Genomic DNA, 24,634 nt, shown 5'->3' with positions numbered 1-24,634 from the left:
CTCAGAGGAGCCGTGGAGCCAGCCTGGGGTGCAGTTATTCTGAGCACTCAATCACATGGTCTCAGAAACATCTGAATAAACTCTGACCAGCAACGCAGCCAAGAGCTTTGCCTCAAAATAAACCAGCTACCCAGGATCTCAACACAGCAAGAAAGTGCCTCGTCCAGCCGAGAAGATAGCAACTCTGGTACCCAGCAAAAATGTCCGACAAAACCCCTTTCGAAACAGATATGCTGACGCTCACACGATTCGTTATGGAGAAGGGACGCCGCGTTAAAGGAGCGACAGGGGAGCTGACACAGCTGCTCAACTCCATGCTGACTGCCATAAAGGCCATTTCCTCTGCAGTCAGAAAGGCAGGCCTTGCCCACATGTGAGTCCTACCTAGCAATACGGGGAGGAAGAGGAGGTAGAGAGGCAGCTGCTTGCACAGCAAGGCTGGGGAGAGGGCAGGGATTCGTAAATACATTGAAAGTGTCTTTTTTAAGCCGAATGACTGTAGGCATGAGGTCAGAGCCTGGATTATCAAGAGTGGGAAGTGGGAGATCTTTCTTTCTGGAGCATTTTAATATTGGGCGCAAGATAGACATTTAGACTAACTGCTGTTCTGTAATATTTTACTCTAAAAATGTAAGTCGGAACTTCAATGACTGCTCACCTCATTATCCCTTGTGAACGTTGATATTGATACATTTTTAAATCTACTGTGAATTTGCAGAATATCACACCATGATATTTTTAATGCAGAATATCACACTGTGATATTTTTTGCTAACATCCAAGCCCAGTGCTGAGCTGTGCAAATCAGGGCTTGGCTTGTCTTGGGAAGCTGATGTTCTGCCTGACTGCAGCTTAAGTAATGGTCTAAAGCCGCAGCCCCGTGAGAAACGCCACATGCTGTCATGCAGGAGTGCATTTCCCCTCCTTCCTTCCTCAAGTAGTATCAGGGTTACAGGTGGGCAGTCTTAAAAGGCTCTATATGAAAAATAAACGTAACTATGTGGCATCTGGTGGTTCAGCAAATGGAATAAAGAATTGCCTTAGCAAAGCCTGGAATGAACCGAGCTGTTCGTCACACAGCCAGGTGAAACAGACATCAGTGTCATTCTTTTAATGGTGACCTATCTGAAGCAGTTCAGAGAGCTGGAGCATCCTAATAAAATTATGCATTTAAAATATACAGGTTTTGTTATGTATTGAAATATATGCCTCTGTACATGCCTGTGTATGCACATATGCACACACGCATAAATAAGACCAGGAATATATTTGTGTAAGAAAGACAACATTTGTAATTTTTTTGCCTTGGAAACACCAAAATGTATGACACTGAGGTTTTTTGTGTTTACTATTTGGTCAAAGTCCTCAATGATCTTTGCAAACCATGAATTCAATGTCTCAGTACTATCACCCTCACTTTACAGGCATGGACCATAATATGTGGAGAAGACATCAGACATACATACTCAAAGTTAACAGCAGCGTCAGGCTCCCATGCCCTAACTGTTGGGCACTTTGTCTCTGTACTTACTAGGTGAAGCTGAGCCGTTTTGCCTCCCTGACTTAGAGGAACAGTTGATTTTATCTCATTTTTATCTTTCAATATGCAACCTCTGAAGTATTTAATAAGTGGGGAGAACCTCTATTTGATAGACTAGAGGTAGAATAGCCACCTAGCCTACAGGACACACAGCTACTGTGCTCGATGAATCTTCCCTTCAGAAGGAAAACATCCATTATGTTAAGGAGCGAATGTCTCTTTCTCTAAACAAAAGTTTCAGATGATGAACCAGAAATACCTCTAAGTATCCAAACACACAAATGAGTAACTTGCACCATTCAAATTACTGCAACTAACCATGAAATCGCAGAAATTCCTGTGGCAAACTTTCAACCACGGTGACTGGCTTGCATCCATCTACATTTGTGAAGTTAGAGAGCTCTGCTTTTTCTAGCCCCTCCAAATAGGAGACTGTGAAGTGGCTTCTTTAATGTTAAAGAGCTTGGCATGAATTTTTAACAAATTCGTCATTCAGAAGTAAAGGAGGACTTTCTCCAAGCCATAGACTTGAGCTGGGAATGTGCCTGAAAACACACTAGCTGGAGAATGGGTGCTTAGCATTCCCTGAAAATCACAGTCCTTTCCAGTATCTCAAACTTGGCACTCCAAAATAGAGTGCCCAAAATGCTCAATACTTCTGAAAAGCTCGGGCAGCTTTGAGCTTTGAGTAAGACAAAAGACCTACCCTGCCCCCAACTAAGGCCTGCTGCTGACCAACATCCTAGGGACTAATTAGTTGCCCCTTTCCCCTTCCTTTTTTTTTTTTTTCCATAATGAATAAAAATGCTGTATCTATTCCCTGTATGATTTCTTATACTTCTAAGATGCCCAGACCATGCATATTAGGTCTAAACAATGCTTCCTCAACTGAAAGTGTCAGAAAAAATGTATGCTACTATATACTACATCATTAGTGTATTGCTAAAATCGGGATAAGGAATGGAAGCATCATCCTAACTCAGCTGAGGATCACCGAGTAAAACAGACCTTGATCCTAAGATACAGTTCACCACAGGGAATTATCTGGAGGTGTCTTGAAATCTTCTGATTTTGGGGAGGTGTTGTGGTTTAACCCCAGCTGGCCACAAAGCAGCTGGGGACTGAGTGGACGTGGGTTAGAGGACCATCACGGACCTCTGAGCAGCCAAAGGCAGAAAATAATGCAGATGCTAACGGCCCCTTCTTCCTCGAAGCTGCTGCCAGCTGCTTTGCGGGGCTGCTAGGGAAGCCTGGCACCCAGTGGCCTGGCTGTGGGCTCTGCTCCTGGCCTGGAGAACATCCAAGCAGGAGCAAAATGACCCAGGTAAAGCCCAAAAATGCTGCCATCACCCTTTCTCTTTCTCACGCATGCTTTTATTTATTTTCTAGTAGCAGCAACCATCTCCTAATGCACCTTAGCAGTTTAATCGAAAGGTTAGACATGTGGGAAGAAGAGAGGAAGGAGTCACTTGACTTGTTTTTTTCCTAAAAACCTGTAACATTGGCCTCCCTCAGGGTTCTTGATATTTTTACTTTTCTGTAGGTTTGGTATAGCTGGCACTGTGAACGTGACTGGTGATGAAGTGAAGAAGCTGGACGTATTATCCAACTCCCTGGTGATTAATATGCTCCAGTCCTCCTACAGCACCTGTGTCCTGGTCACGGAGGAGAACAAGGAGGCCATCCTCACCCCGAAAGACAAGCGGGTCTGTGCAGCTCCTGCCTTCGGGGGGGTTATCGGCTCAGGCAGCAGCAGGTGGCACTCGTGTTTCAAGTATGAAACCTGGGCCTGGCCCAAAACCAACCCTTCCCAGGGGAATTCAGAAAATTTGCACTATTACTGCATTGTTTTGATTAATAACTGTGGTGGATGGCATGGTTTCAACAGCTGAAGGAGCTGTGGAGGGTAAAATTATTATTAAAGTTTTGTGAAGGGGGGGGAGAATAATTATTTTAGCATTTGTTAACACACCCCAGACCCCAGGTATAAGTGTACTATTACATTCCCTGACCGCTGGTGTAATGGTTTTGGATTACATTAACATTTAGGCAAGATAAAATGAGATGAGAGGCTGGCAGAACTGGGTTTTACGTTACACGTCCAGAGGAAACACCTGACTGCTTCATCAGGCTTCCCCCAGGAGGGGATCCTATTGCAGCATGATACTGCTCATGCTGATGTAACCTACTCTTTCCCCAAGATGTTTTCTTTCTGCCTTCTTGCCCTCAAACCTCACAGCACAGGCAAATCCTTTTGTTCGGAACAAAACGTAACAAACCAAAACATATTTACTCGAGGAAGATGCTCGCTTCCAGAATGAGTCACTCCTTTTGCTTTCAAGCGATTTCTTGCACTGCTTGGCAGCAGAGGACTGCTCCTTTCTATCATCAGATTTTGTGCTGTCTGAGCAGAAACATAGCCTCTCCTATTTCTCTGGTAGGCCCTGCAGGGAGTGGGTGTTGTGCTGAAGGGCCAGCTGGGTCAACAGCACAGCTTTCTCCGACAAGCTGTGTCAGGCGTGCTTGGAGGGCTAAGCGCAGTCAGAAAAACATGGATTTTTTCAAGTAAAAGGAAATGATGGTGCCAGACTGCGTATCATTTAATGCTTCCCTTGCCACTTCTGTTTTAGGGTAAATATGTGGTGTGCTTTGACCCCCTTGATGGCTCATCCAATATAGACTGCTTGGCACCGATAGGAACGATATTTGCTATCTACAAAAAGGTAAGAAAGAGGATGAATGAAGCACGCATGACACGATTCACTTGGTGAAGGCAAAATGTCTTGGGTATATTGACTTTCTTAGTTTCTTTCCTAGGTCCTTTAGGTGTCTTTGGGATCAATAGAGCCTTAGAAAGAGTAGAAGAGGTAGCACTTGAGATTCACTTATGCTAAAATGTTGCCTGAATTCCCAGGAAGGAGACACTCAGCTCTGTGAAATTGATAGGTGGCAGCACTTCCCTCCTCCAGACACACAGGCACAGAAATAAAACCCTCTCACCATCAGGCATCTGATTAGCTCCGTCAGCGATGCTTTACTCGCTGGAGGAGAGCTGAGGGGTGTCATGGTGCCTACGAATCACAGTATTTGTCTTCCCGGATACCGACTGGGGAGGGCTGACAGTCACTGCCGGGACTGCATCACGGTTAGCAGTGTGGTGGCCTCCTGGTGCGAGTTGCTATCCCTGTTACAGATGGGGTTTATAAGCATGCTAATGATGGAGGCCACCTGAGACTGAAGGAAGCAGTCACCTACAACCACCAGCGCCCCGCCAGCATGTCTGCTCCCATGGGGCTGCACAAAACAGCAACTGCGCGGCCAGTTAACAAACGTTCATAGTTACAGTCATGCTGAATCTTGTGATTTGATTGCTAATCTCCCAGCAGTTGGTGTTTTTCCCAAAGCCTGAGCTCACAGTCATATGACTATGGCAGACCCTCAGACATCACGATTGTGAAGTAATATTTACAGTACTTGTGACTGCAAAGAAGACTTTGCAGATTCAGATGCTACACTTCAAACATACGAAGATACGTTTTTAAAGTCTGCTCTCATCTTTTAACTCATAATTTTCAACTGGCTAGTCCTCATTTTTTACTTTTCTGGTAGGCGATACACTAATCATCACTGTTGAGAATATACATCTACTAGTAAACCAAATAGTTATGGCACAATCTCAAGAGGGTCATGGCACAAGCCAAGTGCTGGCATATGGCTGTCCACACTGTTAATGGTTAGTGCAAACGCTAATCACAGATACAGCCCAAGCCAGACAACACTGAGATGCTGTCCGGATATGGCTTGTGGAAAGAGCAGCCCAGGGACTACCTCCAGTACCATCTACCACCTTGCTTTCTGCAGGGAAGAGAGCTTAGCTGTATGGATGCAAACCATGTCATGTGCCCTTATGGTAAGCAAAGGGACCCCCAGCCTTTTCATTTATGTCTCTAAAGTTAGCCTAAAAGACTACAGCACGTCTCGACATTTACAGTAGGCAATAGCTGTGTTGTCCACTCTTCTTAAAGGTGGTAAGCACTATCTTACAAATATGAAACATTAGCTTTCTGTTTAGAAGTGTTGTGTTAAGTTACTCTGCGTAACTGTAAAGGCAAGAGCTCAGTGTGATAAATATAGCTTAGCAGATTGAAATACAGATTAGATTTCTCTACCATCTTTAACTCACCTGTTAATGTGTGTAAAGACTGCCCAGTCTTCTCTAGGTTTCTGCTTCAGAATAGAAACATTTCCCAAAGAACTCATGTCACTCCCAAATGCTCAAGGTTTCAATAATTTTCTGATCCTTCCAGAGTTGTTGTTGTTCTAATGTATATTAACATATTTGTTGTAAATACTGTTTCTAAGTTACTGGTTTTCATGTGGGTGGATGCCCTTCAGTGCTTCATAAAAAGAAAATTACATTGCTTTGTAGAAATGCTTCATACCCAAATGAAAACCCTGCTGCTAGGATGAAGCACGGTTTGTCAATTACAAGAACAACTTATCCATTTTCCCTGGAAAGTTAGAAACAATGTTGAATTTACAGACTTTCACTTGCATCATTCTTTCCATTAAAATGCTAATTCCAAAGTATATGTTAATTCATGCACCTTCCTCTCAGACAAGACAATTTCATAGTGACACCTATTAACTTCAAACCCTATTAACTTCAAACCCTTTGAAATAATGAAATAATAAGTGCTTTATTTATTGTTACTGAAGGGTAGTGTGAAAGGAATAAAAGTGGGATGTTTATCCCAGTGGCTTAGAGTCACTTAAGAAAGAAAACATAATTTCAAGCCATTTAAGGTTCATGAACATAATTTCAGAAAAGCTAAAACAATTGTAATTCCAAAGGATGATCCTCAGCACCTGTCTAATATTTGGTACCTTCCAATTCTTAGAAGATTGCATGACTGATTTTCTCACCATACCAGCACCTTAACTTCATTTCCGAAGGCACACCCTCCAGAACTGAAATATTTCCCTCATTTTAGGAAAAAAAAAGATAATCAGTACTTTTCTACAAAGGCCAGACTGGGCCAATATGTTTCAAACCTGAAAACGTTTCTCTGGCTGCTCCCAATCCAGAGCCACCACCATGGTGGCAGGTACCATTGCCTCCTGCCAGAAAAGCACTGCATCAGTTTCTTAGAGAAAACCACCAGGAAATAAATGCCATCTTAGGTTTATTTAATTTTCCACCTGGCTTTTACTTTCTGAAGCATGGGTGGTATTGTTAAAAAGACCAGAAACATCAGAAAAGTGAGGCTGAGGGAGGAGCCTTGCTGAATCAGCAGAAGCCAGAGCAAGGGATAGGACCTTGACAGTCACTGCTGCTGCGGGGGTCTCCGCTGCTGGAGTGTCAGGATGTGGTGACAGTAAGTATTTTTTGCTTGGATTCTTCCCAAGATTTCATGCCACTGAGCTGAATCTGCAACTCTCAATTCATACTCCACGTAAATGCTATGAAACGCTGATGCTTTGTTTCTTTCTGGTTTTAATTTGTAACGTTGCCTAGTGCCTCAGATGTATTTTGTTCTCCCCCCCCCCCCCCCCATTGTCAAGAGGACAATGTCCTCCCCTCCCTGTGGTCCCTCACAGAGAAGGTGTAAGAATTCAGGGCAAATTCAAAGGATACTCATGAAACACATGATACAAACGGAGACGTGGAAACCAAGTCCTTCCAGAGCTGCTCCCAGTGCTGATGAGAACTCCCTCATGTGATGTGGGCAAATCATACAGGCAAAAGTTTTCAAACTCGGATATCACCTGAGGGTACTCCTATAGCCAGGCTCTGCGGACCTTGTTTCATCTGCTTCACTCCAACAACAAGCCAAAGTGACCCTGCCACTGCTTGTCAGAGCTTCTCTGCAATCCCTCTGCCTATTTCAGTGCTTTGCATAAAGACCTCTAAAGAGGTTTCACTACCGCCATCTCGTAGTCAAAATATAATAGAAAGGAAATCCATCTGTGCACCAGAAAGAAGTGAAAATATTCAGCAGCTATTAGAGTCTACTGGCCAGCTTAATTCCCTGGTTTGTCTCACAGTATATGGTACTTGGCAGGACAAAACTCCTGCAGTCCTAACAATGAAATATCAGCTGATCTCTAGCTTTTTTACATTCTGACAAGGTCTGCAAAATGTTTGTCTGAGACTGAGCTTTTTTCCTTCCTTTTGGAAGCTGGCTCTTGGAAACATAGATGTGAATAAGGATGGAAAAAACAAGTTAATTCTGCCCAACTGTCCATCTCCCAAGGGAGGAGTTCATCTGTTTTTTCAGAATAGTCAACAAATATGTGTTTTTTCAGCCATATAAACATAAAAAAATGCATTTAAGAGATAGGACTGAAAAGCTCATTTCAGAAAAATCTATTTTAAATCCATATCATATGTAACCAACAGCTGCATATACTGTATATACACCATATTCTATAAAACAAACCTCTTTACTGTATTTATCCAAAATTAATCTTTATTTAATGGGGAAAGCATACAAAAAGCTAGGAGAATCATCATATGTTTGTGACTAGTGGTGTAAATGTATGTTTAATTCTGCATTTAATGTTGCAAATAATTAGTCTACTATAGACAACCGTTGCTTTTGATGTTGAGATGTATGTGCCATGGGGATGTATTTTTGAAAGAGAAGATGCTATGTAGGGTATAATAGTTGGTTCTGTAAAAGATTATTTAGCAAAGGATTAGCCACTCATAGTCAGTATTCAAAGCTCTGGAATATACAAACAGGAGTTTTAACTAGTCTTCCTTCATTACGTGCATTGTAACGTCTCTGAATAAGCACCTTGACATAAAATAATTCCAAGGGACTGCATACCAGATGTATTTGTACATGCTATATTTCAGCTCTCATGCAGAGCTGGTTGGCAACCGGATATTTTTGCACAGAAGAACTTGGCAAAATAATAATAATAAAAACTTTTGAGCAAAATACAGCTAAAAACTATAAGCGAAAGTAAGAAAAGTAACAAAATCTTTCAGCTGAAAATGAAAACATTTTGATGTGGAATTACTGTCTTCATAGGCCATGAAAGATGTAGTTTTGGTGTCCCCCACCCCATTTTTCCTCTAGATGTTGGCATACAATGATAAACGGGATCCCCAGGTTACCCTTAGCCTTCCACCTAGCTAGGACCCTGATGGGCACCCTGAGAGCTCCGTGCCATGGGGAACAGCAGAGAATTTCTCTGTTTGTTGGAGGAGAAGTGTTTTCCTTTGGAAAATATCTGTGGAAGGCATTCTTGATTTTTTAAGGGATTTACTCAATATTCATCATATATTTTATTTCCTACACAAAACAGTGTCCACTGATATTTATTTTTTAGCCAGATATTTTGGGCTGGACCTGCTATTTCTATTTAGCTGTTACTCAATCTAATTAAGCCCATCCAATCACTGAGAAATTGTCTGAGTTTGGAGCAATGAAATGCTAAACCAGGGCCTGAAGAAAGGATCTGAGGGGGTTCTCATTTTAATTCTTCGGGAACCACCATCAAAACATCCACAGAAGACCCACCACAACCAACAGGCTTTTAAAGAAACATTAGTATCAAGCATTCCCTACACATTTTGTAGTCCCAGGAGGTGAAGGCTAGAGCCAGCCTTCCCAAGTACTCTTGGCTGTTCTCCTCTCTTACCCCACCAGTCAAACTCTTGTAAGCCATGGCTGAGGCACTCCCTCAGAGCTGGCAGGAAATATTTGCACCAGGTCTGCTGGGGCTATTGTTGTTCAGTGATAACCAATGTGTCAAATCAAAATACGAGTGTCGGAAATTGATTAAAAGCCTGAAGTAAAAAGCCACGTGAATGTTCTGTGTAGAGTTATATATGCATACCTGCACACACACACACACATTACATACACAAATGCATTTGTTATTTTATATGTAATATGAACATTTATATCACTTCAGTTACCTACCTCTTCACCAGCAGAAACCAATGCACAATCTTGGTTCCATCATGTTGCACTGTCTACCCTTAAATTCTGCATTACTGGAAGCAATTTGTCTGTAATGTTAATTACTGCATTCACCTCACAGTTACTCCCTCTGAGGGGTGTCAGTATGATAGCTTATGTTTACATTTACAGAAAATTAGTACCTCTGTTCTGTCTCAGATTTCTGATGATCTTGATTTAATAGACTGGGCTGTAATGCTAAGGTATCAGCTTTGTTACAGGTATCGTATTGATTGCATGACATGTATAAAATAACAAACTCTCAACGTCCTGTCCCAGCGTGCACATGTACTTGTACCAAACTTGCCCTGAACTAGTGGGAACAATCTCTGTTTTGGTTGTTTCAAAGGCCTGCGTAGACACAAAAAAGAAATCTGCCCCACATCACTACTGAAGTGTTGTTTTTATTGTTTCTTATAAGAATTTAACCTTCAATCCAATGGTAATTTTTCCTCAGGAAACAGATGAAGAGCCCTCTGAAAAAGATGCTTTGCAGCCCGGACGCAATATTGTTGCTGCAGGCTATGCCTTGTACGGCAGTGCTACACTGGTTGCCCTCTCCACAGGGCAAGGAGTGGACTGCTTCATGCTCGATCCGGTACAGTCATGGTGTTAATCACATTGCCACTATCTTTTAGAGCTTTCTGTGCTTGGATTTACTCATTTTTGTTACTCCTTGTCTCTGTAACCTAGGCAATCTATGCAATTCTTTTTTTCACCCACATCCTGGAGCATCCCATGTCCACCTTACAAGTATTTAATAATACATGAATATGTTGGTTGCAATACCTCTGTTTGTTTTTTCTACTCAGTGGCAGAGAGTTTAAGTTAAATAGCATTTGAAACCCTGCCTTTGACTCCACTTAAAGGACTCCTGCTTTTTTCTTGTTCTTGCTTTTACTGTCTGTAGAAGAACCTCAGCATGCTCAGTGTTTAGCCTGGGGCAAGGACCATTTGTTGATACAGTTCATGCAGAGCAATGTCTGATTTCCTGAGTGCAATTTAGTTTCATGGCCAAGTCCTCTAAGCTGTATACCCCCAACAATCTCCAAAAGCACAACCATACCCATAAAATCAGACATGTGCCACCCCTCGGTGCCCAGCCCAGGAGCCTAACAAGTGCTACTGGAGGAATGCAGGAAGGAGATGGCTCATTTGAGAAACCAGCATTAGATGTGGGCAATAACATAGGAGTTCTTTTTGATAAAAGGATGCATTATTATCAAAGCTCCTTTTAACTTTTATAAATAGGCTCATTCCAAGAGGGAAGAACTGGGAGCTGAACTGCTCTGGTTAGAGACAGAGGAAGAGAAGGTGGAAGTTGCACTCAGACTGCAGACAGCAACACCTGGGGGTAGCTGACCACATTCACTTCAAGATATTTAGACAAGACAGGCAAGAAGAGTTCAAAAATCAGAAGGCAGTGTAATTTATTAACTTGTAACCTTATGATTTGTGGACAGAGATCCGTGATCCATCTGCTTTAAGGGCTGACTGGTGTTCATTGATATGCTAACTATTATAGTCAAATTGCTTTTTGTTTATGCTACCAATGTGGCAAGTTTTCATGAACTTAACACAGATTCTGTGCTTTCTGCTCTGTTTGAAATACTGTGAAGTTATACACAAGACTGGTGCTGAAAGGACCAAGCTGTGCGAGCGTTTCTGCCATCTCTAGTGCGACAACTGTTACAGAAAGTCAACAAAATGTTCTGCTGCCTGCTAATAGCTGGTCTATCCTGTTCTCCTGTAGGCACTCGGTGAATTTATTTTGGTGGACAGAGATGTTAAAATCAAGAAGAAAGGGAAGGTATACAGTCTCAATGAAGGTTATGCAAAGTATTTTGATCCTGCAATGACAGAATATTTACAAAAGAAGAAATTCCCTGAGGTAAGAAAATATTAACACTGTACCCAATGTACTGTGTGCTGGCAAGCCTGCCTTCCATGCAGCCCTGGCTGATGGGAAAGGATTTGAGGGCCTCGCTGAGTTCAGCCCCACGTAACCCTTTCATGCCATCAGGTCCATTTTGGGTATGTATCTGATGCGTTGGTTTCTGGTGCCCTGACATCTTTTATAACTTAGACTTCAGTAAGTAAATTCATAGCTTCTTTGTCACTGTGTGGAGGAAAATGTGCTGTACATGAAGAACCAAGATTTTTGACAAAGCTCTGAAACTGCCAGCAAAAAGTGGGTGAACCCTTGTTTTCTAGCTTATCTGAATATGCAGCTCAGTCATATGTGCAGCTGGGCATTTGGGTCTAGATTCCACGTACTGCCCAGAAGGTGCTTGCAGGGATCTGCGTGGCATCACTGTCTCCTTCGTGTACATGCTTGCATCTGAGAAATGCAGTATCACTCTTGCACTGTCTACTTGCACAATATGGAGCACGAACCAACTCATAGGTTGGAAAAAAGAAAAAAAAAAGGTGTGAAGCACAATTTCACTATATTCTGTTGTTAAGAGGATTATACTGTATCCTTCAGAGAGATAAAGCTGAGAACATCCCATGTCTGATGAACTTCCTCGTGGGGACATACTAGTCAATGCTAGGAGGACACAAGACAAGCTCTCAATGTGGAAAGTTGGACGCTCTCTAGAAAGTGTGGCTATGTGACCAGTAAGTCATAACGAAATATGGTGATGTGTAACAGCTCAGGGCTGAATTTGGCCAGGAAACTGGTTTTAATGCTCTTCTTGTTAAAAAAAAAGCCATAGGATTATTTTTTAAGCTATTATGTGTTGAGAATACTTTTACAGGGGTCATGTAAAAATCAATGTATCCAGTAGAAAACTTCAGGGTGCTGTATAAAGGAAAAGTAACAAGTAAGATTTTAAACCATAGTTCTATGAAAAGCTCCTTCTGAGCTGAAAATCTGCATTTATTACATTGGATATAACTGCAATCCTGACTTCTTATGAAAACCTCTTTTCCATATTACCCCGATTTTCGCTACAGAGGGTGTCACATCACAGCATTTAAAATATATTCATTTTGAATATTTGAGGTTATTTTGAAACTTCAAAGTCTGCTTTCAGTCCAGCTGTGAGAGAAGCAGAAACCCATGACACAACTTTCATACTTCCTGAAAACTAGTCCAGCTGGGAAAGAGAAAGCCATCCCTGCTTCTCATTCTGCTCACATTATGCTGAGCTATGTATTCAGTATAATGCACTAACACTGGATTTATGAATTTGTGTTTTTGCAAACCAGCCAAGTGTTGTTTAAAGTAAAGCTCTTAAACAAATAATCAACCCTAGGCAACTGTAAAAAGACTGAGGAGATTTCAAACTCAGTGGAAAGACCAGACGGAGATATTTCACCACAGGCTCAGTGAGAACAGCTCTATCATGTGATTCACTAAATCCTTAGTTTAGGACATAAAGGTAAAACCTCATTTCCAAACACTATTTTATCTCAAATCTGTGCTTCATTTGACGAAAACCTATTGAAAATATTGTTGCGCTAATGCAACAGAAGTTTGCAGAAGGTATTTTTGTTACTTTAAAGCAAGCAGCACAGCAGTGCACAGGTTATTTGGTGCAGGAGAAGCCTCCTAAGGGTGCTGAGCAAGCACATCGCTTTGCTGCTCTGAGACGTAGGGTTCTCTGCGTCAGAAAGGCCAAGGCACCAATGTTATGGCCACAAAGCACAAGGAAGTGCCCTGCCCATCTGAAAGCTTGTTATGAACGTGAGTTTTGGAAACAGCATAACTCAGTTCCTTGATTTAAAAAGGACGTTATATTTGCATTGGGGGAAGACAAGAGAGAAGGTGTTGCCGCCCTTCCATAGCATGAAACCTGCTTCCTGGCATCACCCTATCAGCTACATCTACATTGGTGATGTTCCTACTTTCCCTGCAGCGCCCAGGTGGAGCATTGCACAGCTTTGGTCTTTGTTTTCCTCTCTTCAGCATGGAGAAGGGCAGTGGGGGGTATCTGCTGGATATACCCTGCCTGTCATTTGAGAAGGAACTGATGTGTGGGGCATGGGGGACCCCTTCTTACTCAGGTGGACCACTCTCACCCTATGGCCTTCTGGCCACAAGAAGCCAAGAGACTAGGCATTAATTTCAGCTGCTTGTCACTTTTTTGTCCCTTTTTTTTCCTTTGATCCTATCTCTATTTCCTCCTTCCTGTGGTTCTTGGTCAACATGCTGTTCAGATGACTTTCAAACATTGCCACAGAAAACTGAAAAGCTAAAAACAAAACAGGCAAACAAAGTAGGATGTTGTCGACAGCATGCCCCATTTTCTGTATCACTGTCATTGACGACCAAACATTACAAATCAACTGTTTATGTGGAGAGGAGAGATTTTCCCTTACTATCTAACAACAGCATCCCAGATCAGACAGTTTGGACTACAAAGCCATGTTGACCCGCAGAGTTTCTTGTGGACCACCATTCACCTAAGGCATCAATTCTGAATTAAAAGCACTGGAAAGTGCTGCTGTTCTGCAGGTCAGCTGTAAACCTCCTGCCATTGTCATGTGGATCTTAGTGGGAAATATTTGTCTAGACACATCTCTTCTGGAATGAGAGTCCAGAGTAAAGCTAATTTTTTGTTAAGCATCACAACATCTCCTGTTGCTTAACCAGATATTGAAAAGCAAGCTGCTATTTGCAAGGCTGCCTGTAATGCAACACATTTACTGCAGCCTGCACTGTATAATGGGCACTGCTGGGCCAGGAACTGTTTCTGCACAAATTTCACTCTAATTCTTTCCCAAAGTGGGTTCTTCCTCCAGTAATGCTTGCAGGGCCCTAGAATCTAGCTGGCACTAGTTCACTGACGGTAGAACTCAGAAACATGTTGTGAGCACTGTCGTACTTTCCTGTTCTACCCATTTCTATCTTTGCTTCCTACGGCTACAACAGAAGTTGAGTCTTTTCACAGCTTGTTGATTGAGAGCCATGCAATGGAGACTCCCTGGTTAAGGATTTGTCTTAGCAATGCTGTCAAAAACTTATCATCAACAGCACATTTCAGCATGAAGCATTCTTCTGCCAGCCAGCCCAGCTGTGCTGGAGTGACATACAAAAGCTGATAAAAACACTGTGCTCTTGCCACCATAACTGTAGGTGAAGGGAGGGGATGCAGGATGTTGCTGCTGTAGTCTGTAGAAAAGACTTTTCCCCCCACTCTCCTATTCATCATAGTTATGCAGGAAAAACATGGTCTTGTTCTGCTGTGGAGGAACATAGTTGCCAGAAATCAGTAGAATAAAGAAGTGAGAAAGTGACTTCCATCACTTTGTGAAGAAAAAATCACAGGACCTATCTGTTATGAGTCATTTTTGTTCCTCTAGGTTAAGCAAAGAAAAGCAGTGGAAAGGGTGAAACTAAGAGCGATCACAAGTTTACTCCATGGATGCTCACCAAGGGAACATCAAGGTTCTCCAACTCATTCATTAGCATCAGCCGAACCAGTGTGAAGTGCTCACTGGACAAACACACAGCTTGGCATTACTCAGAACTTGGGATGAATTTCCCTAGCATTCATGCTCTCTTATTTTGTTTGAGAAGAAAGCCTGGGCAATATGCCAACACGCATGCAACACCTATTAACTTTCTCATCTGTAAGAAAAATGCGTGAGTGACCAAACTGGAGAAACAAGAAGTAACATTTCTAGTAACTAAAAAGACTCTTTATTCCTTCCATGCAGGTAGCTGGACACTAAGGAAAGTGAAAATTTTATTTCAGTCTGTGGTTCAAGTGATAACTGTACTAGAATGGAGGAATTTCTCCTCTGTATTTTTTCTCAGCACAGTCTCAGCACTGTGTTTCTAGCAGGTGAATTTATACCAGGGTAAGAAGCAACTAAAATTGTCAGTGACATCTCATCAGCTTCACATAATACTGCCCATGTACACATAAATTGTGTAAATGACCTGCACGTGAATAGGAAATCCAGCACATCCAAAACATACCTGATGATTTGTACACAGGTGGCTCGGCTGTGCAGCTCATGGACAGTAAATTTTATACATGAGTGTTGCAGACTCCTTATTTGACAATGTCATAGAAGCTGTCCTTTGCAGTCTGTTTCTGGGCCTGCTTATGATTGATATGCTGACTTTTCTTAATGTTTAACAAACTTCTCTTACAACTTGCTTCATCACCTTCTGAAACCATAAAAGAGGTTCCATCACCTTCCTTTGATTGTATTTTTAAAGGTAATTTTAGCTGTAATCACATCTTTCCCTGAAAATTGTCTTTTCTTAAACTGCAAATGTGCTTTGGTCTCTCTTTAACACCTCTTAAGGTGTGTTTTTCTGACCTCAGATTTTTACAGTTGCAAAGTCACAAGTGCAAACAGCTGTGAGATGGAGAAGCTATCATTTGAAGTCTAAATATGTAACTCTTTGAGGGTAAGCCATGAAAAATAAGGGATCAAATACTTAAAAGTATTGTTCAGTTGTGCCTGGAAGTAATAGGGACAGGTTTAAATGAAACTAAGTATAAAAACTCCAGGCTATGTCTTATTCATCATGTCTTTCACACTTTCACAGAATCACAGAATGGTTGGGGTTGGAAGGGACATTTGGAGATCGTCTAGTCCAACCCCCCCGCTAAAGCAGCTTCACCTAGAGCAGGTTGCACAGGATAGTGTCCAGGTGGGTTTTGAATATCTCCAGAGAAGGAGACTCTACAACCTCTCTGGGCAGCCTCATCCAGTGCTCTGTCACCCTCGAGGTACAGAATTTTTTCATCACATTCAGATGGAATTTTCTGTGTTTCAGTTTGTGCCCATTGCTCCTTATCCTGTCACTGGGCACCACTGAAAAGAGTCTGGGCCCATCCTCCTGACACCTGCCCTTAAGGTATTTGTAAGCATTAAGATCCCTTCTTAGTCTCCTCCAGGCTAAACAGACCCAGCTCTCTCTGCCTTTCCTCATGAGAGAGATACTCCAGTCCCCTAGTCATCTTCGTAGCCCTCCGCTGGACTCTCTCCAGTAGTTCCTTGTCTTTCTTGAACTGGGGAGCCCAGAACTGGACATTACTCCAGATGTGGCCTCACCAGGGCAGAGTAGAGGGGGAGGGTAACCTCCCTCAACCTGCTGGCCACACTCTTCTTAACGCACTCCAGGATACCATTTGCCTCCTTGGCTGCAAGGGCACATCGCTGGTTCATGGTTAACTTGTTGTCCACCAGGACTCCCAGGTCCTTCTCTGCAGAGCTGCTTTCCAGCAGGTCAACCCCTAACCTGTACTGGTGCATGGGGTTATTCCTCTGTAGGTGCAGGACCCTGCCCTTGCCTTTGTTGAACTTCATTAGGTTCCTCTCCGCCCAACTCTCTAGCCAGTCCAGGTCTCGCTGTATGGCAGCACAGCCTTCTGGTGTATCAGCCACTCCTGGTTTTGTGTCATCAGCAAACTTGCTAAGGGTACCCTCTGTCCCTTCATCGAGGTCATCAAAGAATAAGTTGAACAAGACTGGAACCAGTACTGACCTGTGGGGAACACCGCTAGCTACAGGCCTCCAACTAGATTCTGCACTGCTTATCACAACCCTCTGAGCTCTGCCATTCAGCCAGTTCTCAATCCATCTCACTGTCCACTCATCTAACCCACATTTCCTGAGCTTACCTATGAGGATGTTATAGGAGACAGTGTCAAAAGCCTTGCTGAAGTCAAGGTAGACAACATCCATGGCTTTCCCCTCATCTACCCAGCCAGTCCCGCCATCACAGAAGGCTATCAGATTGGTCAAGCATGATTTCCCCTTGGTGAATCCATGTTGACTACTGCTGATAACCTTCTTTTCCTCCACATGCTCAGAGGTGACATCCAGAATGAGCTGTTCCGTCACCTTTCCAGGGATGGAGGTGAGGGTGACTGGCCCGTAGTTTCCTGAGTCCTTCTTCTTGCCCTTTTTGAAGATTGGAGTGACACTGGCTTTCCTCCAGTCCTCAGGCACCTCTCCTGTTCTCCATGACCTTTCAATGCTTAGCAATAACATCTGCAAGCTCCCTCAGCACTCGTGGGTGCATCCCATTGGTGTCCATGGATTTGTGGGTGTCCAGTTTGCCTAAATGATCTCTAACCCAATCCTCCTCGACCAAGTGAAAGTCTTCCTTTCTCTAGACTTTCTCTCCTACCTCCAGGATCTGGGATTCCCAAAGGCCAGCCTTAGCAGTAAAGGCTGAAGCAAAGAAGGCATTCAGTAACTCCACCTTTTCTGTACCCTCTGTCACCAGGACACCCACCTCATTCAGCAGTGGGCCCACATTTTCCCTAGTCTTCCTTCTGCTACTGATGTACTTAAAGAAGCCTTTCCTGTGGTCCTTGACATCCCTTGCCAGATTTAATTCCAGGTGGACTTTAGCCTTCCTCACTGCATCCCTGCATCTTCTGACAACATTCCCATACTCCTCCCAAGTGGCCTGTCCCTTTTTCCACATTCAGTAAACTTCCTTCTTCCATTTGAGTTTTGCCAGAAGCTCCTTGCTCATTCATGCAGGTCTCCTGCCCCCTTTCCTTGATTTCTTTCTCATAGGGATGCATCGATCTTGGATTTGGAGGAAGTGGTGCTTCGATATTAATGAGCTCTCTTGGACCCCCCTACCTTCTAGAGTCCTGACCCATGGGATTCCTCCAAGTAGGTCCTTGAAGAGGCCTAAGTTAGCTCTCTTGAAGTCCAGGGTTGTAATCCTACTTATTGCCCTGCTTCCTCCATGAAGGATCTTGAACTCCACCATCTCATGGTCATATTGTTTTCATGTATTGTTTTCCTCTGAATTTTCAATAGTTCTCCTAATGTGTACAAGAAGAAAGGATCATGGAAAACAGTATAAGTACGGTTGAACAAGGGTTATTATGTAGGCTGGAAGAGTTCTCTCTTCCAATTTTACTACCAGCTGTATCAAATATCCAGGTCTTATATCTAATGGCTTAGGACTCAACTTCCTAGCATTGTGTTGCATTATATTGTGTAATTTCAAGAGAATCTCTTCCCGTTTTAGAAGAGAGCAAATATCAAAATTTCACAGTGGCATAGAGAAGTTTGAAAAAGTGATTTCAAAACAAATTATGTTTTTCTCTATCTGTGTTTTTTCATCCCACCTCTGTGTTTTTTTCTCCCAGCTAACTTTATGATTTTGCTGGGAAGGGTTACTAACTTGTGATGTCTGAAGGTCTTAGAGCTGGCAATGCTGAACAAGTTCTCTATGTATTTCTCTGGATCTAGTATCAGCACAAGGTGAGCTTTGCAGAAACCACTAAGATCTTTTATTAGACAACTGATCCAGACAGAATAAACATGCAGAGGTCTTTTCAAACTTTTAGCATTGCAATACACAAATATATATGAGTATTAAATGTATAGAGAGTCCCAGTCTCTAGTAATTTTCTGGGGACGCAAAAATTCTTCCTCTCCTTCATTGAAGACAGAGTGAGAGATATCAAAAGACCAACAGACTTCTTGGCACACTAACTTTCAAAAAGCTTTCCTTCAGTTTACATTTGTATTGTGTAGTTCCCCTTCATAAAAGTATGGTACCGTGTCACTTTTCTCAGGTGGAGCTTACTTGATGTATATGACTTCTATTTGTGCAAGACACCTTGAGTGTCTTCTGTATTTCCTACCTTACCATTTTCATGACCAGCAGACCTGAGACTGATATGAATACTTCCCTGACTGCTCTCACTAAAATGACTTATCCTTCAACAACATTAATTTCTAAGCTGAGAGCAAGGAAAACTGTATTCATTAATAAATTGCTATCTCCCCAACTAAGCTGCAGAATGAATGCTATGACCAATTTCACAACTTGACAAACAAGCTAGAAGGAAAAAGCTGGAGTCCTCTGGGAACCATCTGGACATGTAGTGAAAAGCGACATCCTTCCTCATGCCCTGGCTTAGGAATCAGTGAAGGATCAGCAATATCAAATGGGTACCTTGTTCTGATGATGTGAAGAAGCTTTCACTCACTGTTTGCAGCCCTTGCTTTTTCACCAAATTGTGCACTCAAATTACAGGCACCCTGGTTTCCATACTGTGAATGCAGCTCTTTAAAGTGCTTATTTTAGAACCCCATAGACGATCACTATGGCTTACAAAAGGCTAAGCTTCAGGCTGGTTTAGGCATTTACAATATCCATAAGCAGCCACTGATTTAAGCAGCTTTGATTCCTGTTTTAAAACAAAATTACACTTTGCCGTGGTACCAGCTGTCTAGCCTGGTAGACATAATGCTTTACTCTATGTTTTTCAGGATGGCAGTTCCCCATATGGTGCCAGGTACGTGGGCTCCATGGTAGCTGATGTTCACCGTACATTGATGTATGGTGGGATCTTCATGTATCCTGCTAATCAGAAGAGTCCTAAAGGAAAGGTAAATCATTTGACTTACTCTCCCTGGTGAACTTAGTCAACATAATACCTCTGGTTTTCCTGGAGATGTAAAGGAATAGTTTAGATATATAAACAGATAATAATTTCCATCCCTGGAGAAAATTATTAATGGATGTGATGGTCAGCAATCGAATTTAGGCAAGAAATATAGGCAATTGCCAATTTATACCAGAAATCTTCCTGTATGCTTTTATATTACAAACTAGTCAAATGGTTTTCACTGCAACCAAGGCCTTTTTTCATTTTTCTAAAGACAAACATTTCAGTACCATAGAAACGTGTTGAGATACCTATGCACAGCTGGCAGATACAACACAGGCCTAAGGAAGACCTCTGCACTTTATACTGGCAACTAGAGTTCAGGTGGGATATGCTGAACTCCAGACAGGGTTTTGTCCAATGTTAGACAACCGAGTTTGCCTACCTACTGTTTCGAAAGGGTACTGAGCTTACTATCACCAGCCCTGCAAACACAGGCTTCTACTAACTGATCTGAAAGACTCCATCAGTGGAAGGTGAGTTTTATGCATGCTGAGATCAGTATTCTGGGAAAAGATGGTTTCCCATTTGGACACCTGTACAAAACACACCATGACTTAATGCAGTGCAATGTGATGCAGTGACTCCCTGAATCTGCTGCGCCAATAGCCAACTTCAACTTTTCTCCTGCAGCATCAGATACCCTCATTATTAAACTTCTAAACAAGCATGTTTTAAAAGAGATCTGGTTATACAGCTGATCTGTGGACCACCAGTAACCTGCAGGTCATGCTTAGGAAATGATTGGCTCAATGCATAATAGATCGGTCATGGTGTTCTGACTCCAAGACCTTCTTCTTTCCTGGTCAAGACCATACTTAAAACCTTCTATTCAAATGTTTTTGTATCCTTGGCTGGTACGCGCAGGAATTTGCCCTCATAAAACTACTTGCGCCATCTCCTGCACTGGTATCAGAACACCCTGATGTCTACAGTTATTTAGGGACAGAGGACTACTGGTTCCATCCTGGTGAGCATGTATTTATCATAATAACAGCAGGTCCAAGTGGTCTGGGAAATGAGGAGAACAGGAAAAGAACTCTTCAGAATACACAACATAAAATGTCTGCATGTTTGTCCAGGCAATTTGATTTAAATATTTGATACAGCATCCCAGGGGGGGAAAAAAAAAAAAAAAAGAAACAAAACCAAAACAAAACCAAAGGCATTAAACAGTGTGGATCTGTTTGTGTATCAGAGCAAGAGACAAAAAAGGAATTTGCTGTGTGTGGGAGAAGTGGGTTTGCTGACTGGCTTCTTCAAATTAAACTTTTTGTTTTGAAATCTGTGTTAAACCATTGTTGAAGAGAAAAGATGAGAAACAGAACAAAATAACAATTGTACAAAGTACTTACATAATTTTATAGAAATCAAGATTTCCACACGATTTAGCCTACATTGACGATTGGATTGATCTGGCTTGCGCTGCCATAGTAGACAGTAATGAAAGAAGCAAAACTGTACTATCATTACAAATAAAAGTTTTCTTCTTTCCCTCTCAGAGTGCAGGTGTATACAGTTCTTTTCACATAAACCTCTTCTTGTTGGAGAGAGAATGCCTCTGTGGCAGGTGGCCTGATCATCATTCCCCTGAAAGGCAGTCTATGCACTTGGATAGAGAGCTGAGAGGAAGCAAATGTCACTGGAATTGATCCAAAGGCTTTAGAGCAAATGTAAATGATGTGCATGTAGGTCCTAGCATACAGAGATCCTTCTTTAAGTTAAAGAAAGAATGAGAACAAAATGCTCAATAAGCAGTGCAGAAGCAGCTAACAAATAGATCCTCCTTTCAAATCAGACATGTTAAATATTTTTTATGAACTTAAGGCTTATAGTTCTCTACTAAGTGAAAAACGTTAAACCTATCTGAAGACAGGTCCCATCTGAAGACCCCTAAGTGCAATTGCACTACTACCTGAAGGAAAACTGCTTTCCTTAAGCCATGTAGCCACAGTTAAGCAACAAGAAACTCAACACGTGGTTCCACAGTGGTACCATTGCTGTTTTCTGCCTCATGATCTTTCAAAAGTTGGCCATGCACTAAGGAGAACAACAAAGGCTATTGGTCCTATGTTGCCTGTCAGATGGAGTCCTTGTACCAGAAGCAGCACTTCAGTGGGTTTTAAAGATAACAATGAAGGTAATATGCACTATTTAAGTTTGTGATACATCATGCTTTTACTACAAACAGCGTGATAAAGGAATGATGGGTAATAAAGTCCTGTGTCCAACCCATTTCTTTGTCTCAATATACAGTCGCATTCTGTCATGCTTCCTTTTCCCCAGAAAACATACTCTCTTTTGCAGATATGAAAAGCCCTTTAAACAAAATATGTATTAACATCATTGTACATGAGCACTTCATAGACTGTGGAAGATTCAACTAAACTTGCAGAAATAATGTCTGTTAAAAAATAACCAGCTATCATCAATATCCTTTTAAACACAGAAGCTTTTGGCATATGTCCCAAATAAATTTGCATTCCACCGGAACACAAGCACCCCAGAGGTAACATTTTTAAAGATGTGAACAGATATCAGGGTCCAAACCAAAAGTGCCTCCATACCAAAAGGGAAAATTTGCTTTCAAGAATAACTGTGGTTACTTCTGAAAACAGAGTCACTATCTGGATGAGTTCAGGCCACTAATATCTGTTCACGTTTCTGAAGACTGCAATCAAATCTTGAAATTTGAAACTAGGAGCATCAAGTTTCAAACTCCAAAATATCCTGACCAAACACAATGCGATTACCCCAAGCTTTGAGGTAACACATAAAGCCTGTACATGAGAACAGATTTTGGCTTTTCTTTCCCAGTACTGTTAACTAAGCTGGCTTAACTCTTTTGCTGATGTCTGTGGGCCCAACAGCTACTTTTGACATTTTTGAAAAAATCCAGCTTCACTGATGCTGCACATCAGTACGTCAGCTTGGAAATGGTCGTGCTGACACTTGGATGCAGGGTCAGTACACTCTTCCTTGAAACAGAAGGTGTGAAGGGAGGTGTGAAAGGACGAGAGGGAAGAAGGAGGGGCTGATAGAGACACATTGCTACTTAGGTCAATTGACGTTTGGTACAAAATTTTCCAAAATCACGAAAGGAAGGTTAGGTTCTGGTAAGTCCTTTGGTGTGATTTCCCCCCAATGGCAATCACGTGTTCCCTCTTTCTTTCTAGCTCCGACTTCTCTACGAGTGCAACCCTATGGCTTTCATCATTGAGCAGGCAGGTGGGATGGCGACTACAGGGACTGAGGCGGTGTTGGATGTGAAACCTGAGAGTATTCACCAGAGAGTCCCTCTTATCCTCGGTTCTCCAGATGACGTGCAGGAATACCTTGCTTGTGTACAGAAACACCAGAAGAGCAGCTAAAGGCTTTTCCACATCAGACCTTGCTCATCCACCTTCAGCCTACAGGAAAAGCTGTACCTTTCAAGATGGTGGATTCTAACAATTAGCACCCATCTTTCAGTGAAAATCCTACTTTATGAGAACAAGAAAAATAGTGAGAATGGTTGATGGGAAAACCAAAAATTTAATTTCTCCACGCAGACAAATGTAAAAACCCTTTAACTCTGATTTATGCAGTGCAAATGTAGAGACAGAGGCCTGATTATTAAACAAAAGCGGCTTACTTTATATAATATTAACAAAAAGACGTGGATTGTGTCAGTATCCCCATTTGATCTGAAGCTTTACATCTGACATTACATGGCTGGCATTGTTTGAGACAGAATTTTCACATCAACATTTGCAATGCCATTGTCTGGATTTTCTGCCAGAGATTTTGTTGCAGGTGTTTTTTATCTTGTCAGCCCTGAGAAGACCAAAAGTCTTGTGCTGTCTGAAACAGTGTTTTAAAGCTCCAAATTATATATGTCTTGGGTAATTAATAAAGATGAAAAGGCTGTGATGTTGCCAGGGTATTTCAGTTCTCATAAGAACAAGAAAATGCCTTGTATTATTTACAGACAGGTAACCTTCAATGGCACAAATTAAAATAAACCATTGTTACGGATGTGACACTCAAATCATGAGTATTCCCTGTTTATCCATTGTCCTCTGCGACCGGAGATGAGCTATTGCCACAAAGCCACTGTTACACCTCCATTTTATTTTACTTTGACAGGTTCTCGTTTCAGATTGAAGCTTGTCCTTTCATACACGCTACACTACTGTTCCTAGCCACCTCCAGCACACCCATCCTGTTGGTGCCCTAGTGCCACATCTCAGACTTGACACCGCCTGAGGATACCGGGAATCAGCTCTGAATCTAGCAGGCATTCATTGACCAATGAGAGGAAAAATTATTAGTTAAAAGAAATGTGTGATTATGTTGGGGGGCCACTGGCATCCTGGCCTGTATCAGGAATAGTGTGGCCAGCAGGACCAGGGAGGTGATAGTGCCCCTGTACTCAGCACTGGTGAGGCCGCACCTCGAGTCCTGTGTTCAGTTTTGGGCCCCTCACTACAAGAAGGACATCGAGGTGCTGGAGCGTGTCCAGAGGAGGGCAACGAAGCTGGTGAAGGGTCTAGAACACAAGTCTTATGAGGAGCGGCTGAGGGAGCTGGGGTTGTTTAGTCTGGAGAAGAGGAGGCTGAGGGGAGACCTTATCACTCTCTACACTGCCTGAAAGGAGGTTGTAGCGAGGTGGGGGTCGGTCTCTTCTCTCTAGTAACATGGGATAGGATGAGAGGAAACGGCCTCAAGCT

The 24,634-nt window shown here is 42.3% G+C and overlaps 1 protein-coding gene across 1 annotated transcript; it reads left to right on the top strand.

Moving 5' to 3' along the window:
• Nucleotides 1–200: 200 nt before the first annotated feature.
• Nucleotides 201–23,834, top strand: LOC309602485 (fructose-1,6-bisphosphatase isozyme 2; the record flags this gene model as incomplete). The annotated part of the gene is made up of 7 exons (XM_082336082.1): nucleotides 201–373; nucleotides 3,084–3,246; nucleotides 4,171–4,263; nucleotides 9,977–10,117; nucleotides 11,273–11,410; nucleotides 19,744–19,863; nucleotides 23,099–23,834. The coding sequence occupies 7 exons, from the start codon at nucleotides 201–203 to the stop codon at nucleotides 23,291–23,293; spliced, it is 1,023 nt and encodes a 340-aa protein (XP_082192208.1). The 3' UTR covers nucleotides 23,294–23,834.
• Nucleotides 23,835–24,634: the final 800 nt, after the last annotated feature.

The sequence above is a fragment of the Platalea leucorodia genome (assembly GCF_965183815.1).
Source record: "Platalea leucorodia genome assembly, chromosome: Z".
In the NCBI taxonomy this organism is placed as follows: domain Eukaryota; kingdom Metazoa; phylum Chordata; class Aves; order Pelecaniformes; family Threskiornithidae; genus Platalea; species Platalea leucorodia.
Note: the sequence above shows the minus strand (reverse complement) of the source record. Positions and strands in the feature narration are given on the sequence as shown.